The sequence below is a fragment of the Talpa occidentalis genome, unplaced genomic scaffold, assembly GCF_014898055.3.
Source record: "Talpa occidentalis isolate TD23 unplaced genomic scaffold, MPIMG_talOcc4v2.1 talOcc4.3, whole genome shotgun sequence".
Lineage (NCBI taxonomy): Eukaryota > Metazoa > Chordata > Mammalia > Eulipotyphla > Talpidae > Talpa > Talpa occidentalis.
This window is the reverse complement of record NW_023603184.1, coordinates 40,905,822-40,925,455: the sequence shown is the minus strand read 5'-3', so window position 1 is coordinate 40,925,455 and position 19,634 is coordinate 40,905,822. Positions and strand designations below refer to the sequence as shown.

The 19,634-nt window shown below is 53.9% G+C and overlaps 1 protein-coding gene across 1 annotated transcript; it reads left to right on the top strand.

The window, feature by feature from the left end:
• The first annotated feature begins 350 nt into the window (after positions 1–350).
• On the top strand, positions 351–17,832 carry WNT11 (Wnt family member 11). The gene is made up of 5 exons (XM_037522987.2): positions 351–525; positions 8,347–8,582; positions 10,089–10,366; positions 12,954–13,246; positions 17,107–17,832. The coding sequence occupies exons 1-5, from the start codon at positions 443–445 to the stop codon at positions 17,279–17,281; spliced, it is 1,065 nt and encodes a 354-aa protein (XP_037378884.1). The 5' UTR covers positions 351–442; the 3' UTR covers positions 17,282–17,832.
• The last annotated feature ends 1,802 nt before the right edge of the window (positions 17,833–19,634 follow it).

Genomic DNA, 19,634 nt, shown 5'->3' with positions numbered 1-19,634 from the left:
GAGCGTCTGGCCCTCCCGCTCAGTCTCTCCCTGCCTCTCTGCCTCTCTGTCTCTCTGTTCTGGTTTCTTAGGGGCCTTTGGTCCCGACGACGCCCGGTCCTTCCCTCCGCAGCCCGGGCCCCAGCCGGTGCGCGCCAGGCAGCGGCCCGACGGGGGCGGCTTGGTGGACACGGCCCCCCGCGCGGGGGCATCTCCCGAGCCAGCCCCGCGGGATCGCGGCCGCGGCCGGGCCAGTGCGGGGCTGGAGGCGACGCCCGGCGCGCGTGCGGCCTCGCGGGTCCCCGACCCCTCCTTTGTAATTTGAATAAAACGCCCCCCCCTCCGGCCCCCGCCCCGCGCGGCCCTAACCCGCCGCCTCCTCTCTCCGGCTGCAGGCGGCGCGCGGCGGGACTGTGCGCGGCTCCTCGACGCTGCGACCCCGGGCGCCCGCCGCGCCACCACGATGAGGGCTCGGCCGCGGGTCTGCGAGGCGCTGCTCTTCGCCCTGGCTCTCCACACCGGGGTGTGCTATGGCATCAAGTGGCTGTAAGTAGGGACCCCACGTCCACGAGCGCGGTCCCGGGGAGGGGCGGCCGGGAGGCGGCAGGGAGAGTGAAGGGGCACCCTGCGCGCACGCAAGACCCGGGGGCGGAGGTTGGCTTGGGGGTCGGAGGCCCCAGCCATTCTTCTCTTCGGCCTGCTTTTCCTCGGTGAAATATTGTCCCTGGCTCCCCGAGGGCTGGCGGCAGGAGCGAGACTGGGGAGACTGGACGTGGAGGGCCCCTGGATGCCCCAGCCTTGTGCCCTGAGGAGCGCGCAGGTCCTCGCAGGGGCGGCTGGAAAAAGACAGCGCGGGGCCAGGGGCGCAGGCAGGGAGGTCTGGGCCTTGCACACGGGCTCCTAATGTTTCCTTGCCAGTCTCCTTGCTCTAGCTGGAGATCCTCCAAAGCAATCCTGACCCGCACACCTGGGAGACTTTGGGCAGTGGCACCCCACCTCTCAGAACCTCAGTGTCCTCTTCTGCCAAAGGAGGGCAAGAATATTTACCACCGCAGATCAGAGGAGAGGCGGCGCATGAAAGACGCCCCTACACTGTCAGATGTTGTGCACATGTGAGGGGTATTGCTTCAATGGCCATTATTAACGGAGGGGTGGGTCGGAGAGGAAGCGCCCCTCCATTCAGCAGGAGGGAGTGCCGGTTCTGCGCAGGACTGCGGGCCAGTGCCGGCAGATGGAGAGAGGATAAAACCCAGCCCTTTCCTGGAGGAGCTGCCCTCCCGGGCTGGAAGAGATAAGCCCAGGCTGTAAATAACTCCAAGTGCCCAAAGAGAGACCAGGGCCTGTGTTGTGGGGGCCTAGAGGAGGAGAGGCCACCTGCTTGTGGGGGGGTCCATATTTGGGGACCTGGGGAGATTTTTCAGGTGGTGCCCTAGACCGGGCCTGAAGAATCTCTGGAAATTTGTTGGGTGGGGGCAGTGGGAAGGAGGGCACTTTGGGTGGAGAAGTCCAGGACTGGAGGAGGTCTGGAGTTCGGGCCGGGGCGGGGAGCCGTGCAGATAAGACAGGCAGGGGACAGATTATGGGGGCTGGGGAGAGATTGTGAGGAAGGTTCGTGGATTAGCTGCAAGACAGGGCGATAGTGGCTGGGCCACCAGCAAACAGTCTCGAGGTCGCTGGCTCTGCCCTTTCTATGACTGAGTTATCGATTAATTAACTGGTGATTCAGGAGGGGAACCCCTTCTTGTGTTTCCTGTTAGCATGGAGAAGTCTGGGTTGAGTGGCCTCCCACCCTGGGGCTCCGGCTCTACTTAACTCCTCCTGATTAGTTTTATTGAGCAATCAAGCTCCTTCCTTCTGCTGACCCGGCACCGTCCCAGCTGATGGGAGAGTCCAAGCTGTCTTTGCCCGTTGCTAGCATTTAACAGATAAGGAAGGAGAGGAAAAGGTTCTGCTGAAGAGCGTAAGGCGCGGCAGAGGCTAAGATGGGGCTTGGGTGGCATTTGCTGCTCATCAAGCACTGTGGACGCGGCTGTCACCCCCTCTGAGAGGTGTGACTTGCTCGAGCCCCCAGCCTGGCATGTGACCAGTAGGAGCAAATGGCCAATTAAACCCAACCCTGCTGCATAGCTGCCACAGGCATGGCTTCAGCTTAGTGATCCTTTACAGGCGCCTCTTGGGAGAGATGGACACATGAAAACTATGAAGCAGACTTTGGGCTCTGTCCTAGGAGAGAAAGAGTGGGACCCCAGGGGAGAAGTAGTTCGTTGCACCTCAAGGAGTGATTTGGGGCTGAGTTTGGAAGCGCAGGTAGGATTCTGATGATCAAGGATGGACTGGAAAGGTGGTACAGCAGGAGGCAGGACCGTGCCTGGGGGGAAGCAGAAGCCAGGAATCCTGTTCCTAGAGCTTTAGTCATTTACTTTTGAGGTTGATAATAAGACCATTTTACAAAGGAGGAAACTAAGGTACAGAGAGGTTCAGTAACTGGCCCAAGGTCACACAGCTAGTTTATGGTGGCTATGGGATTAGAACCCAGGTGGAGCTGAATCTTTTGATAAATGGTTAAACACTTGCTAGATCTTAAGCTAGAGAGGGACACAGGAGAAGGAATGGAGTTTAAGACTAACAACGATGCCTGTGTGCGTGTTTGTGTAGATTTGTATATGTTCATATGTACTATTTCATTTACTCTCCCATCCGCCTTGGAAAGTGGGTCCTGCTATCACCCCCTTTCAGGAGAAAAGACTATGGAGACAAAGGTGTCTCTAGCAGTGTCACAGCCAATAGGCAGCAGAGTTAGGACTGGGAGTTAAGTTATCTGCTCGGTGTCCTGTTGGTCACCAGGATCACCAGGTGGTTGGGAACAGAGAAATGGACGGTGGGGGTGGGACCTGGAGCCTCGTCTAGGAGACTCAGTGTCCTGCAGTTGTCCCCGGGGCTCTGCTCCTGGGGCTCTGGAAAGTAAACTGAAGATGAAAGGGGCGTTTGCACAGGAACTAAAAGCAGATGTGGCCACATGACCTGGAACGCCCACCTGTTGGGGACCCGGGACAGCCTGCGCTTCCTGGTGGGAGGATGTAAGGGAGAGGGGTCGGAACCTGGTTGCCCCTGAAAGCACCTGACGAGAAATAACCCAGGGACCCCTCCCCTTCCTCATCCCTACCCACACCAGTTGCTGGGAGACTCTCACACCAGCCAGTGTCAGGGGACCCAGGTGGACCACCAGCCCCTTCTCTGGCCACCCTAGGCTAAGGGAGGGTAGAAAAGGCTCCAACTTCTTATGAACCCATAGGCCTGCCTAGTGAGGAGAAAGGCTCAGGATAGCCAAGAGGGCCCATGAAAGCCACCCATTCTCTGGGACCAGCCTCTGGAAGAAGAACCCTAAGACCTCCCAGAAAGTGTATAACTGCTCAGAGTGCATGAAGGAGCAACAGACCAAGGCAGGAGCCGGGCCCCAGCCTGAGCTATCCCAGTTCACTCACCAGAAGCCTAAAATGGAACTGAAAGAGGCCTGGTGTGCAATCTGAACGTCGGCGCTAGCTCATCTCCGCCTCACATTGGCTGTGGATGTGTCTGGGTAACTCCTGCCCTTCTCGGTCGCCCCGATAACAGAATGGAATGGGGAAACTGAGGCCTGGAGAGGGGCAGTGGCTTGCCCAAAGTCACATGTTGGGTGAATGGCCGAGCTGAGTTGGAACCCAGGGTGCAATCTCTCAGCCAGTCCCAGGAGAAGCCGGACTCCCAAACAGAGACCCTCAGCCACCCCAGAGCACCCTTGGCACAGGCCTTGCCTGTGAACTCTCAGTTCCCTCCTGTCCTCTCTTCCACCCTCTCCCCCAGACCCCCATCCCTAGATAACCAAAATGTTTTCAATTAGGGGTCTGCTACAGTGAGGCAAGCTGGAGGAAAAGTCCAGACGGGTAACTCCCCCGCCTCCCGCTCTACTCCTTGATTACCTCCCCAAGGGGGACTTAGTTAGAAATGGTCATTACCACTAATTACCAGATGACCGCATCGCCCTCCTCAGGAGTGGAATCTGCTGTCTCCCGCCTCCTGGTCTCCCGGCCTGCATGCTCCTGTGGGCCAGCCATTCCCAGCACTCTAGCAGGCGGCCCCCCACACCCTGCAGGCCTCTCTGTCCCCCACCACATTCTTCAGCAGCTCCTTGGGCCTCCACCCGCCCCTCGCCCACAGGAGCCTCCCTCCTGAACTTTAGCTGGGAGTGCCCTTGTAGCACCTTCTCAGAGGCTGATGTTTGATGACTTCGGAGTGGCCCGGAGTCCCCAGCCAGTAGGACCCCAGGCACCAGGAGCCTAGGGTACTCCTCCCAGGAGTGATGCAGCTGGCACTCAGGAGTTGTCTGAACAGAGGCCCTCCTTATCCTACTTGACTTTAGCAGGATTAGGCACCCATTGTGTGCTGGGGGTTTTCTTGTGTGTCTCATGATTCTTTCCACTGTGAAGCAAGACTGGCCCAGAGGGGAAGGAGGAAGTTGAACAGAGAGGCTCAGGATGGGCTGAGTGTTGACTCCACCAGAGAGGAGACCCTGGAGGGAGGGAGAGGCCAGGTCTGCAGGAGGATGGCTACAGGAGGAGGTGGAACCCAGGCACTGATCGGATGGGGTGCCTCAGTGTCCCCTCTGTAGACAGTGGGGGGATAGTAACCCCCCAGGACAACGCTTCCAGTATATTGTGGTGATGGAATGAGGCATGAAATGAACAGCTCTGTAAACTGGAGGTGTTGTGCCCGCGTGCGGGCCTTATGTGTGGACAGTGTTTGCTGAGTGGGGGTGGAGAGGTTGTTAATAACCAAGAGGATGACATCACCCACCTCTGTGTGGCCACACTCACTCAGCTTGACTGCAGAAAATTAGACAACAGGTTCTCTGAGAAGGTGCCCCAGTGTAGGTGGCCCTGGTGGCTCAGAGGCTCGGAAACCACATAGTTTCGTTTAGGCCAAGAAGGCAGGCCTGACTCTGCTCTGTCTCTGTGTCCAGATACACCAACGTTTCCTGGTTCAAGATTTGGGAAGTGAAGATGGGACGAGGTGGCAGTGAGGGTAGATTCCCCAGGACATCCACAGTTGATCTCAGGCAGGCTAGATTGTGTCACCTGAGCCACAGATCCTAGGCCAACCCCTCTTGCCCTGGGAAGATTTCTATATTTCAGAGTTGCAGGAGGGCATGGCAGGGAGTGCAGGCAGGAGGAAGCAAACTACCTTACTAGCCCTCAGTGGAGCAGGCATTCAGCCCTTACAAAACCTCTGGGGGTGTGTGTGTATGTGTATAGGGGGATTGTCTCTGGACTCCCTCTGCCCTAAATTCACCTGGCAACAAGTTAGCGGATCCCTTTAATGAATGTTCCAAATGCTTCAATACATTTTTTAATCTAAGTCTTACCATCACTTCTTGAAGTAGAAATAATCATTTTCTTATACTGCAGATGAGAACCATGAGGCTAGACAGGCTGGATAACTTGCCCATGTCACATAGCTAGTGCCCGGAGCCTGTGCTCTTCCTGGGCCAGCCCATGAGCTGGAACATCTGGGCCATTACCTTAAAGATCTATGTCATGATGTCATGTTCATTAATAGTCTGAGAAGAGTTGGTGCTTAGTGCATATTTCTTCCATAAGTAGGCCGAGTTCCTTTATTCATTTAGGTGCAGGAGCAGAGGGAAGGGCATTCCTGGCATCAGGGAAAGCTGGGGCAAAGGCATGGTTATAGGGCCCTCTGGGAGAAGCCAGGGGTCTGGTATACCCGGATCTATGACACCTAGAGGATGAGAGACTGGAGAAGGTTGGGGGACAGGTTTCCAGGGGCTTTGGATGTCAGGTCATAGCCTTTGGTCTTGAAGAGATGGTCACCAGCAGCCCCTGGGGCAGTTACCATAATCGTCCACCTCTGAGCCCTGAGCATGTCAGGCCTGGACAGAGCATGTGATGCTCTTTGTCTGAGTTAATCCCTCAGATAATGCTGGGAGTTTGTGGGACAGGAGAGGTTAAGGGGCTTGCTCAGGGTCACAGCGAAGTGATAGGGCCAGGAGTCTACCCAGGTCTGTACTGTTCCCTGCTCACCAGGCTGCCTCTTTAGGGACCTCGGGCCAGGGGTTCTCAGAGCTGGGCCTCACCAGGTCTCAGCCCCGCCTGGGTGACAGCTGCCATGGTCACACAGTACCGCATCCTTCTAGCCTCTGATTCGAGGAGGTGCTGCTTGATACCATCTGCTCCTCAGAGAAGGCCTGAGAGAAAGGCAGCTCCAGGCTGAAGGGCCTCAAGGACCTGGAAAGAAATTAGTTCCAATAATGTCTCCAGAGGTCATAGAGACCCTCTAGGCCAGCATGTCCCAAAGCATGGATGAGGTCTGCCCTCCTCCTTGTGCTTCGCAAACTTGAGTTAAACAAAACCAAGCCTTTTCTTTGCTACGAAACTCAGGGACTTTATTTTATTTTATTTTTAAAGATTTATTTTTCATTTTTACAAGGCCAGATACTCGGGAGGGTGAGAGGATTCACCAGAGACAGAGTGGGGAACAGAACAGGCAGACTGATGAATAGACTGCTGAGGGGAGCAGCGGGCGAGTCAGGAGAGGTCTGCTAAGCCATATGGGTAGCTCCCTGGCCGGCTGGGGATTGATGTAACCGTATATCATGACTCTCCAAGGCAGAGGGGGGTAGGTTTGGGGGGTAGTATCTCATGTTCCCCTAAAGTACTTGACCATGGATCCCTTTTTTCAGTGTGTTTTACTGAAACTCATTCTGGGAATTACAGTTGGCAGGTACAGACATTGAGGCCAAAAGAGAATTTTTTTTTTTTTTAATGAAATACCATTGTTTTACATCCTTGTTAATGTCTTGACAGTATACAGTTTCTCTCCTTGGGCGTAGTCACTGTAGCTCCCCCACTACCAAAGCACCCATAGTCCTCCACATTAGTACATTCTGCACTCTCTCCCCTGCAGCCCACCCCCCGCCCCCTACTCCACTATCCCCTGCCGCTCCCCTGATGCCTCAGCAATATGGTCAGTTTTCTAGGTTTGGTTTTAATGTTTGTCTTTGTCTGATCTTTTGTTTAGTTTCTCTGTATTCCACATAGAAGTGACAGCAAACAGTATTGCTCTTTGTCCTCCTGACTTATTTTCCTTAGCACAATCCTTTCTAGCTCCATTCATGTTGCTGCAAATGACGTGAGCATATCTGTTTTGATTGTTTAGTATCCTATTGTGTATATACACCACAACTTTTTGATCCAGTCATCTGTTTTGGGGCACTTGGGTTGCTTCCATATCTTGGCTATTGTAAATAGTGCTCAGTAAACAGAGGTGTGCGGATTTCCTTTTGAATTTTGATCAGTGTTTTTTTGGTAGATCCCTAGGAGTGGAATTGCTGGGTCTTATGGCAGATCCATTTTTAGTCTGTTGAGGAACCTGCACACAGCTTTCCATAGGGGCTGGACCAGTCTGCATTCCCAGCAACAGCGTAAGAGGGTTTCCTTTTTCTCCACACCCTAGACAGCACTTGCTGTTTCTGGCATTCCTGATATGGGCCACTGTCACTGGAGTTCGGTGATATTTGCATTTCCCTGATGATAAGTGATGATGAGCATTTTTCCATGTGCCTGTTGGCTCTCTGTGTGCCTCCTTTGGAGAAGTGCCTGTTTAGCTCTTCTGCCCATTTTTTGATTGGGTTATTTATTTTCTTTTTGTTGAGTTGTATGAGCTCTTTGCAGATCTTTGATAAGAGTCCAGAGACAGGAATTTTCCTAAGGTCACACAGCAGGTTAGTGTTTAAGTCCAACTTATCACAAAATTGAGTCACTCTTTAACCCTTTAAAAAATCCTTTGCATGGATGTGGGCTTAATAATTAAATGAAGCAATAACTGGTTCATCATCGCTTAAATGAAGTGATGATGGGAAATTCCTAACACATATGGTACATCTAATAAGTGTTTGATTAATAGTATGATTATGATGATGATGATAATCTAGCACATAACATGGTGTCTGGCACTTACGGGTGCTTGGTGTTGAGTGAGTGGTGAATAATGGGAAATAATTCACAGCTGTGGATGTGAGTGCTTGTGAACTGGAAATCTGTTTTTTTGTTATTATTATTATAATAAAGCTTAGGTAGACAGAAGTCATGATCATGTGTTATAAATGAGGTCTAGGCCCTTGAGAGGGACAGTGACGTCCCCCAGGTCACATGGGGGACAGGAGGAGTGAATGTCCTGCTGGAGACTGTGCTTTGCCTTCCAGCAAAGGCTTGCAGAAGCCATTGAGTTAAGGAGAGGCAGAAACCAGTGGAAGCAACGCAACTTTTCATGACCTTGTTTTCCCTTCCATTGGTTATTGGTTTTTGCCACATACAGGGCATTGTCCAAGACACCGGCGGCCCTGGCACTGAACCAGACACAACACTGCAAGCAGCTGGAGGGCCTGGTGTCCGCGCAGGTGCAGCTGTGCCGCAGCAACCTGGAGCTCATGCACACCGTGGTGCACGCCGCCCGTGAGGTCATGAAGGCCTGCCGCAGGGCCTTTGCTGACATGCGCTGGAACTGCTCCTCCATCGAGCTCGCCCCCAACTACCTGCTTGACCTGGAGAGAGGTAGGGAGCCAGGCAGGGCCACCCGAGAATGTGGGGTGTAGGTGGATTGGGGAAGGATGGGATCAGATCTAAATATATATGTGTTTAGATATGAGGGTAAATTCATGGGTGGATGGATGGGTGGGTGGGTGGATGATGAATGAATATAGAAGGATACAGGCATAACTGGGGTTGGTATCTAGGCATACTCTGGTGAGTGAAGAAATACAAAGTGAGTGAATTACTAGCCCACGGGAGGCTAGACGACAGACAGTGCAAATGCACGTGTATCCTAATGCATGAATGAAGGAAGAATGATTCCAGGGAGGCTCTAGGGAAAAGAGTGTGTAACAAGAATGCCCACCACCGGGGCACACAGGTTTGCAACAGGTTAACTGGAGACCAGGGTGAGTACAGTTTCTGTGAGATGCACAAGGTGATGCAGGGGCCAGGGAACATCTGTGGAGAAGACTTCCTGAAGGAGGTGGCCTATGGGATAGGTTTGTGGGCAGCGCCATGTTCCCCCTGAATGCTCAAGGGGAGAAGGTTTCCTTGCCTTGGCTCTGGCGGTTGCCAGCTCTCCTCTGCATTCCTTGTTTCGTAGCTGCATCACTCCAATCTCTGTTTCTGTCATGTCGCACACCCCTCTCTGTGTCTGTCCAAAATTCCCTCTTCCTATGGGGACACCAATCATTGGTTTAGGACTTCACTTGGTATGACTTCATCTTAGCTCAATTACACCTACAAAAAACCCTGTTTTTAAATGAAGAGTTATTCACAGGTGCCAGGGTCAGGACTTGAACAGATCTATTGTTGGGGGTGTGGGGACAGATTTCAACCCACAGCAGGCTCTCTTTGCACACTTATCTTGCCTATTGGTCACGGGTTCTTTGTAAAGATTTATTTGTTTGTGCATATAAGAACTGGGGTATAGGCCAGAGGTGCAGGGGGTGAGAGGATTCACCAGAGACAAAGTGAGGAACAGAACAGGCAGATTGGCTGAAATACACTGCAGGTGAGGCAGGAGAGGTCTGCTGCACCATGTGGGTTACTCCCCAGCGGTTGGGGGAATCAAACTCTAACTGGTGCTGCAGTGGCTGGCAATAGCTTGATAGCACTGTCTTTAACACCCTGTGCCACCAGGGAGGCCCAAGAGTTCTTTGTGGAGCTCTGGGAGGGGCCTTCATTTCTGTAAAGGGGCCCCTAACTAGCATGGAGTACAAGGCAGCAGGTGGAAGTATGGAACTGTGTGTGTGAGTGAGTGAGGGTTGCCTGTGGGTGTGCACGGCTCTGTGGGCCTGCCCGGTGCAAGCGTGTGCATGGCAGCCAGTGTATTTATGGGAGAATGGGAAGGTGACAGATTCATGGCCAGAGTGTTGCCCAACCTCCGTCACCCTGGTCACAGTCCCTGTCCATACCCCACCCTGCAGAGGCCACTAGGCACCAAGAAGGAACCCTTCAGGCCTGGGTGGAGTCCTATCCCTGGGTCAGCCACACCCCACTGACCCTGAACCTGTGGCCCCACAGGGACCCGGGAGTCGGCCTTCGTGTATGCGCTGTCGGCCGCCGCCATCAGCCACGCCATCGCCCGGGCCTGCACCTCCGGTGACCTGCCCGGCTGCTCCTGCGGCCCTGTCCCAGGTGAGCCACCCGGGCCCGGGAACCGCTGGGGAGGATGTGCGGACAACCTCAGCTACGGGCTCCTCATGGGGGCCAAGTTTTCCGATGCTCCTATGAAGGTGAAAAAAACAGGATCCCAAGCCAATAAACTGATGCGTCTACACAACAGTGAAGTGGGGAGACAGGTAACCACCCACCCCACCCACCCAGAGGGTTGCCATTCATTGGAAAAGGGCCACCAGCTGTGCCCTGATGGAGGGGGGAAGAGAGAGGGGGGATGGGCCCTGATCCACCCAGACTAATGTGCTCCCTGACTCCCTCAGCTCTGCCCTCGCCAGTTGCTTGGGCCCTGCTTGGCTCCTCCTCCTCCAGGGGGTGCACCGGGATTTGGGTTGGTGAACGTTGGAGCAGAAGGAGCACTGAGTTTGGAGCCAGGAGCTCTGAGCTTCTGCCTTGGCTCTGGCACTACACTCGCTGTGTGATGTTGGGCGATTCACTTCCTCTCTGGCCTCAGTTTTTCCCATCTATAAAATGGGAGGGCCTGGTGCTCTCTAATCCCATCGGCTGTGTTCTTCAGGCTTTTCCTGGGCCGCAGTTGGGTGTGGGAGCAGGTGTGGAGTAGGCCTTACTCTAAAGAGTCGTCTCCTTGGCTCTAACGAAGACTCTGAAACTCACACCAGCCCAAAACAATTTTCCCTCTCGTTTGTTATTAATAATGTTTCACTGATTCCCCACCATTCTACAGAAGGTTGGGAGAGTGAATGTTAAGTGAATGGAATGTTGTTACTTTTTGAGAATTGAAAAAAAGAACAACTGTATTTTAAGCTGAGCACCAGACACTGTGCTGGGTGCTCGGCTCCTTTCCTCTGCTGTGGTCTACAGAACAACCCTTCTTATAGATGGTCCCGGGAGAGGGGTGTCGGGTGCAAATGGCACCTCCTCACCTCTTCCCTGCAGCCTGTAAACCCCTTACAGAGGCACCAGGTGCGGCAGAAAGAGCTTAGGGAGCTCCACCAAGGATACACAGCACCGGGAGCCCAGGTCTGTGGGACTCCAGAAGTTTCCATGTCCTCACCACCTTCCTCACTGGTCTCCCACATGGAAGAATTCTGGGATGTCCAGTCCATCTTTGGGCTTTTGGGGAAACTGAGGCCAAATCATAATGTGGGTCTGTAGCAGACCCTGGCCAGGGACCCAGGACTCCTGCCTCCCAATCCTGCCTAGCCTTTCATCCATCCATGGGAACCTAGCAGGCCCTTCACCCATTCCCTGTCCCCACCCATGTGCAGGCCCGAGCCTCTGGCTGCTGGACACGGCCATCCCTTTGTGAAATGCAGTCTGTAAACAATGGCCTCAGCCGCGGGCACACATTGGGCCTGTCCCTGGGCCCTGGTGCAATGCACTGGGCTCCCTGAGGCCATGTGCTAAAGGGAACTACCTACGTCTAAATGCAGAGCCTGAGGGTAAACTGAGTTTACTGCTCAGACCTCATGAAGCCCTGAGGAATTGAACATAGTTTTCCTTTATTCCATGACTCAAAAGTACCCTTGGGAGGTTGCACATGCCCTGTCCTCATGTTCACACCAATCCTGTGCTCTCTACCTGCTTTGCTGAGCCAGTTCCAGATTGTTGCCCAAGTGAACTCCCTCATTCCTGGCCCTGCAAAGGAGGAAGGAGTCTTGGGACCTAACCATCTCCCTCACTAACTCTCCAAAGGCCTACCCTCTGTGTGCCTCAGTCTCCCAATCTTTCTGATACAAGGGTAGGCCTGGGTGACTCATAACCCCTGCAGCCATGTGCACAGGGCAGGCAGGAGGGCTGGCTGGGTGGAGGACTCCGGTCTTAGGTGCCAGAGGGAGGGTTAAAAAGCTGCAGAGGCATGTAACTTAGGTCCTTCGGGTACACATGGGGAAACTGAGGCCCAAGGAAGGTGATGGGGCAGATACTCACACAGCGAGGGCTACAGTCTCCCAAGCCCGGAGCCTAGCTAGTCCTTCCCGCTCTACCATAATTATTATTTAGACTGAGTTTTCAAATCCAACATGTTTGTAACTTTTATAGCTCACAAAATCCTTTCATATATGTCACCTCATTGAATCCTTGAAACTGCCTGTGCAGAGTAGCAATTACCTGCCTTCGCTGATGTGGGGAGATAGGGCTGCTGGGGAAGTGGTTGCTTCAGGTCATGCGGCCGGGACACCCCAGGAACTCACCTCCTACCTCTTCTTCCCTCCTTTCCTTCTCAATTTTTTTTTTACCCACCCCCTTCTTTTTTTCCCCAGCAAGCTATTAGTCAGCCTCAGTTTTGTGTGAGAGGAAAAAAACATGGAACAATTAAAGCCATGGCTTTTGGAGTCACCCTCAGACCTGGGTTCAAGTCCCAGCTCCATAATTCTATAGCTGTGCGACCTTGGGAATGAGCCAGCCGCTCTGAGCCTAATTCCTCTTTTTGAAATGGGGGCAGTAGTATCTCCTGTGAAAGGCTGTGTGGTGATTAAGCCACACTATACGCTAGAGTACTTGGTAGACAGTAGGTGCTTGATAAATGAAATCTTTTATCCCTGCAAATATCACTATCTTCCTGCCCCCCAGGTTGGAAAAGGACCTGCAATGCCCCATATTTAGAGCAACCAGTTCAGTCACTGGAGGTCTGGGGCTGCGATGACTTCCCGAGAGCACCCAGCACTAGGGGAAGAGGGTGTGGGCAGGGTGCTGGGGCAGGCCAGGGAGGGGGGCCCGGCCACCCAGCCCGAAACCCTCCCCTGTCCACAGGCTCTGCGTGCCTCTCTGGAAATGAAGTGTAAGTGCCACGGGGTGTCTGGCTCCTGCTCCATCCGCACCTGCTGGAAGGGGCTGCAGGAGCTTCGCGATGTGGCCGCTGACCTCAAGACCCGCTACCTGTCGGCCACCAAGGTAGTGCACCGGCCCATGGGCACCCGCAAGCACCTGGTGCCCAAGGATCTGGATATCCGGCCTGTGAAGGATTCAGAACTCGTCTATCTGCAGAGCTCACCCGACTTCTGCATGAAGAATGAGAAAGTGGGCTCCCACGGCACGCAGGACAGGTAAGGAGAGCGGTGGTCATGTTGCTTGTGCCCCACCCCAAGTCAGGGCCAGGCCCACAGTGGGGCCTTGGTTGGCATTTGGGGCGTGGGGAGTCCCCATGGTTAAAGGGGATGGTCGAGGAATGCCGAGTGGAGGTGCCAGGGTCCAAGCGACCCTCAGCAGGGCTCTGGGAATGGCTGTTGTGTGTCTTGCCCAGAAGGGGGCCCTGGAGAATGGAGGATGGGGTGAGTCTCCTAACCCCACCTTTCTCCTAGTGGGGGAGACAGATGGGAAGAGACCGTGACTATGTTGGTAAACTGGCCAGGAGAGAGGCTGCTCGAAGGCCTGGCCGAGAGCAGTTCTGAGGGGAGATTTGCTAAATGAGTAAGTGGAGGCTAAATATCATACGACTTGCTCATCAGACAAGTAAAGAACTGAGGCACAAGGAAAGGTGGGTGCAGCAGCAAGTCCCTGGCCACACAGGAACCGGGCAGTCACTTTTCAGAGGGGCAGCAGGGGCGCCCCAGCATTCTGCCCAGAGATGGTGCTCCCTTGTCCCTGATATGCACGCACCCCTCCTGGGCCCAGCTGTTTCCCACTTTCAGAACTGGACTGGGGTCCTTATAGCCCAACGTGGCTGCTGCAGTCAGCTCAGGATTTGGGGTGGAGGGAGGCGGGGAGGAGCAAGTGGTGATTGCAGACCTACTGTGTACCCGGCAAAGATTCCTGGAAGCAGCATTTCCCAGAGGAAGCGCAGTCCCGGCATGCTGCACCAGAGTTCTGTGATCACATGTTTGGGGAATTCTCTTTGGTGATTCACAAGGCACGAGAACATATCACAGGCTCAGGGGCTCCGTCTAAGCAATGTTTCCGAGAGGCGTTTGCTCTGGAACTCTTTTATTAAGGAGCCCCTAATAGCATTCCACAAAGCTAGTGTTCTGCGGGGTTAAAAGAATATTGAACCAGAGAGAGGGTGTCTGAGAATGTGTCTGGCACATAGTTGGGGCCTCGCCAACGTTTGCTTCCTCCGCAGCCCACGTTCCTGTCTCCAGAAGAGGGGGGGGCTGCTTTGGGGGCTCCATCCTCAAAAACCAGGGGAGCAGGTTCTTCAAGGAGGCCTGGGGTCCCATCTGGAGGCCAGATTGAGGGGTTCAGTGGAGTGAAGATGGAACCAGGAGAGGCCAGGGAGATGGAAGGAGCGGGAGTCTGGACTGAAGCAGCAGGGGTGGGGGGAGGAGGATTCCAGAGCCCAGAGGGCCTGGCAGGAGCCTATTGAGGACCCTGGGCAAAGAGAGGGTCTCCCTGGCTGCATGGAGGTCTGCGTGTGGTGGGGAAGGACAGCGTTTACCCTGATGCCACAGCTCTCTAGCTGGGAAGCCCTGAGCAAATCCCTTCACTTACCTGAGGCTCAGCCTCATCTTTCATGCAGTGGGGACAGTAACCCCTTTCATGCAGTGGGGACAGTGCTCCTGGAGGTTTGGTGAGTGCTCCTCGGTGCTAGACCACTGTCCCAGGGAAGGATTCATTAATGGCAGCCCCCTCCTTCCTCCCTGACTGCCAAGGCTCTTCTTTCCCAGCTTCCCCCACCCCGGGGGCCCCATTCCACAGCGCCCAACCCCTTCCTTGCTTTTGCAGAAGCCCTCCCACCCCTCCAGGTCTCCTTCCATGCTCAGCTCTGTGTCATTTCTCTGGGTGGGCCTTTGCAGACATCTGTGTTTGTCAGCTTTTTTTCTACGGTGACTAACAGCCCCAATATCTCAGTAGCTTACATTACAGACACAGTGCAAAATATATATATATATATATATATATATATATATATATATATATATATATATATATGTAATAGCCAACCCTCTACATGAGGCTTTGCAGACCCAGGGGTGGGAAGAGACATCCAGTGCTCTGATTGTCACAGAGGAAGCCCAGGGGGTCCTGACCCAGTACAGATGTCAAGTAATATTTCCTGGAGGGCGGATACATGAGCTTTACTAAGTGAGGGGATTTGGGGTGCTGGAGGCTGGATGTAAAAGAACTTTGTTAACTAGAAAAGACATGTGTACCGGTGGCGTCTCTCCAGGGGCTGGCCCTGGCCGGGGAGGTTGCCCTGCAGGTCTCCTCATCTAGCCCCAGAAACTGCCTCCTAGGCAGCATCATTGTGCCAGACCCCAGCCCTCTTGTCCTACTTCTTCCGGAGGCCCTTGCGACCTGAAACCTGCCCTCTGGCAGCTTGTGCCACTTCCGTCTGGGTGCCAGGCATTCCAGTAGTCCTTCTGTTCTATGATCCGTTCTCTAGGCCCTCCGGGCCCTGGCACTATCATAGGCCTGGTCTGGCTCTGGCATGGAGGCCGGGTTTTCAGACCTTGTGTATCAAGGTTTCAGAAATAGAAATGAACTCTGCCCCCTTCTTACCACCCAATCCTGGAGGAGTCATCCAGAGACCTTCAGGATAAGGCTGAAGGGAACCAGTGGGGTAGTGACTAGACAAAGCTCAGAAGGGCTAAGTGACTTGCCTTAAATCCTAAATGGTAGAGCTGGGGCCTGAACCCAGATCTGTCTGACTCTGAGGCAAAGGTTTTTCCCTCTCTTTCCTCCTACCTCCTGCCCAGACTGCTTGCAGCCCCCACTGCAGGTCACCTCCTGACTCTCCCTCTAGGTGCTCTCCTCCTTCCCGTCCCATGGCCTTATCCCAGCTCAAGCCTCCACCTCTTACACAGCTGCTGCCTGAGTGCCTGCCTTCCTGTCTCCATCCCTATGCCTTCCATCATTCTCTCACTATTCTGACATTAGGTTAGGTCCTTTGCCTTTGCTCAGGCTGTTCTTTTTGTCCCCAACACCTTCCTCTTCCTCTACAGCTTAGATTCCTGCTCATCTTTCATGATATAACCTAGATGACCCCTCCTCCTCCAGGAAGCCTTCCTGGACTATGTTTACCCTATGTGACCTTGGGCAAGTTTCGTCCCCATTCTGTGCCTTAGTCTCCACATTAATAAATATGCAGGTTGGATTTGGTCATCTGTAGAGCTCTCCCATCTTAGGTATTCAGGCATTCCTTTCACCATGGGACTTTGGGGACCCAATTGTCTAGCCTGAGTTGAACTAGAGGCTCTGCCAACCTGCACAGGGGTTTTTCACTGGATAGAAAAAGTGAAGGCAACAGAAGAATACTGTTTTAAGGAGCTTCAACATCTTCTGATGTTGTTGATGATGATGCAGCTGATCCAGGAAGAAATGTAGTCTTGGCAGACATGGGGTCTTCCCTTTTGGGGTAGAGGGGTCGTAGGACTTGGTTCTAGGACCCCTGGATTTAACCCTGCCTGCTCGCAGACTCCCATAAGACCTTGAGCAGTCCGCTGTCCTTCACTGAGCCCTTTTCCATCTGTGAAGTGGGCTTACTGATTCTGCAGGTGCAGGACCCCACGTGCCTCCAAGGACTGGAGTACCTGGGTCCTAGGGCAGCTGACCGACAGCCCCCTCTCTCGACAGTGTGCCCCGCACTCACTTTGCCTCACCTTCAGTGCCATTTTGTCTATTTCAGAATTGATCCTGGGAATTAAAAGTAAAAAGGACCTTTACTTTTGTGAGGGTACAATTAAAACTTAAACATGAAGACGGCATTTCTAGACAGACTCATTTGAGGCTCCTTCAAATATTTAACAATAGAAGAAAGGAAAACAGACACATTCAAATAAAATACCGCTATCATTTTGACAAATGTTTATTAAAATACAGGGGAAAGTTAGAAGTGCCTTGGGGAAGAGCATCCTTCACAGGTTACCGAAGTTCACGCACCTTCTGAGGGGACGGGGCTGCAGGCTGGTGTGGGGCTCTGAGCTGTGGAGGGCGTTTCGAGAGCGCTCACTGATGTCCCCTCCCCCAGGCAGTGCAACAAGACATCCCACGGCAGTGACAGCTGCGACCTCATGTGCTGCGGACGCGGCTACAACCCCTACACGGACCGTGTGGTCGAGCGGTGCCACTGCAAGTACCACTGGTGCTGCTATGTCACCTGCCGCAGGTGCGAGCGGACGGTTGAGCGCTACGTGTGCAAGTGAGGCCCGCGCTGCCCCTGCGGGGCTCAGCCCCCCTGGGGCCCCCGAGGCCAGCCGGCGTGTCCTGGTCAAGGTGGAGCACAGTGGATTTTTGCTTGTGAGTTCCAGATGCCAGGCATTGAGGCGGCTTGGCCTTTGCCTCCACTCAGAAGCCACCAGAACAGAAGGCCTGGCCACCCTGCACGGAGGGCCTGGACATCAAAGGAAACGGACAGGATTAAAAATAACCTGGCAGCCCGAGGCCCTTGAGTGCCCACTTGCTGCCTTGCAGGCTGGTCTAAGAAGCCAAGGGCTTGGCAGGACTGCTATGAGCCTGACCTTTCAGGGCCAGGGACACCAACCTCCCAGGAAGGGAGTCTGCCTGCCCTCATCAGAATGTTCTGTAGGCCCAGCCTGTGCGACCCCTTGGCCCCCCGGGGTCTGAGCCCTCTGGGCCTTGACATGGAACCACTAGCTTGGGTTGTAAATGTTTTTTTTTTGTTTCATTTTTTCCTTCCTCTGGGATGTGGGAGCTACAGAAATATTTATAAAACATAGCTTTTTCTTTGGGGTGGCTCGCCTCAATTCCTCTTTATATATTTTATATATATAAATATATATATATATATGATGATCTATATTTTAAACAAGCTTTTTAAACAGCTGTATGAAATAAATGCTGAGAGAAGCCCAGCCCGCTCCTGCCGTTTCTGGCCTTCTCAAGTGAACTCCTAAGATCCTGGGGCTGGCCGGGTAAACGCTCTGGTTTCCAGGCGAGGCGGCTTCCGATTGATGTCCCTTAACTCCCCTACTCCCCCCACCACGCTCTGGCCCCATCTCCCTGTAAGATCTCTTGGTCAAGGGCGAGGACAGACGTCTTGAAACATAAACCCAGCTGGCAGATTCTTTGTTCCTCAGGGACAGCACACAGGCTTGCAGAGCCTGGCCTTGTCATCAGACCGGCTGAGCTGGCTTGGAGAGAAAACCCACCCTGGTGCTGAGGACACAGCCTCAGGAGGCTGTGCAGACCCAGACTCCAGTCAGCCCTGGCGAGTTCTCTGTGGGACCCCTTAGGCCTCAGTTTCCCCATTTGTAAAGAGGATGGTGGTGGAGAAGAAGGTCAGAAGTTGGGGAAAGCCCCTGCCTGCTGCCTGGACCAGGCTGGCTACAGGGTGTGGGTGAGAAGTGGCTGGTTTCCGGTGCTGCTTGGAAGCTGTGGTCATCAGGATTTGTTCCTTGCATGCATGTGGGGTGCGAGGGCACGGAGGGTCAGAGGGATGGCAAGGGTTTTGAGCAGAGCGCTCAGAAGGATGCTGAGGTGGTGGTGGAGAGAGGATTAGGGTTCAGGCTCAGACACGAGGAGATTGTGAGATCAGTTTGGTCCCAAGTGGAAACACTGACAAGATGGGCAGACAGTGGAGTTCTGGGGGGAGGCCAGGGCTGAGATAACCTATTTGGGCATCATCACTAGGGGTGGGGCAGAAAAGCAAAGAGGACCAAGGCTTGGGGTCAAGGAGATGACAAGGAAAAGAGGCAAAGGGACTGAGGAAACAGCCAGGGAGACGGGAGAAGCTTGGGCTCTTGGCTGTTGCTCAGTGCAGACAGGTCCCGGGGCAGGGTCTCCACATGCACAGAGGATCCCTGCAGCTCCAGCATCCTGTCCTGGCACATGGGCAGCAGGGATGAGCAAGAAAAGCATCTTCCTTGAGCTTGGTCCACAGTAGGTGTCCCCAAAGCATCTAATAACTCAGGAACAGATATTAATCTCCTTTATCTCGTTCTTCCTGTGGGGTGACCACACAAGACAAAGGATGTAAGAAGATGTTGTAAACTGAATTCCTGTGTGTGGGAGACACAAATTCTGAGGGGAGGGCTCTTCCCTGCTGACAGCCTGCTGAGACACTGCCTGCAGGGGCTGCGGCAGAGGGGCCCTCAGAACCTCGGGAGGACTCTGTGAAGTGAAGCAGGCCCCCAAGGGCGGGCCACATAGCCTGGACACACCCCCAGGGCTAGACCTTCAGAGGCTGGAAGCTGGGAGGGCTGTGTGGCCATCCCCCAAGTCCCTCCCGAGAGCTTTCAGTGGGGTGGCGGCACCGAAGAATTACAGGCTAGAAAGAACTTTGAGGTCAGTCTTCAGGCTGCCTCTCAATCTGTTGTGCAGATGAGGACATTCCAAGATGTCAAGGGCCTTTCCTGTGGTCATAGAGCTGATAAGATGCTGCAGGCTGAGGGGTGGGGAGGTGGGGGTGGGGGTTGTGGTACAGCCCAGCATGGGATTCCTGCCAGCATGTCCGCTGAAGACTCAGCCTCCACTGCACACACCCCTGCCTGGAGCATGCTTACTCACTGGCCCAGCCCTCCCCTGCTCCAAAACCTT

Excerpts from the sequence above, each read along its gene's own strand:
- WNT11 (XM_037522987.2), top strand. The coding sequence starts at position 443 with ATGAGGGCTCGGCCGCGGGTCTGCGAGGCGCTGCTCTTCGCCCTGGCT. Across the intron at positions 10,367-12,953 it reads ACAGTGAAGTGGGGAGACAG|GCTCTGCGTGCCTCTCTGGA; the intron begins GTAACCACCCAC and ends CCCTGTCCACAG. Across the intron at positions 13,247-17,106 it reads TCCCACGGCACGCAGGACAG|GCAGTGCAACAAGACATCCC; the intron begins GTAAGGAGAGCG and ends CCCCTCCCCCAG.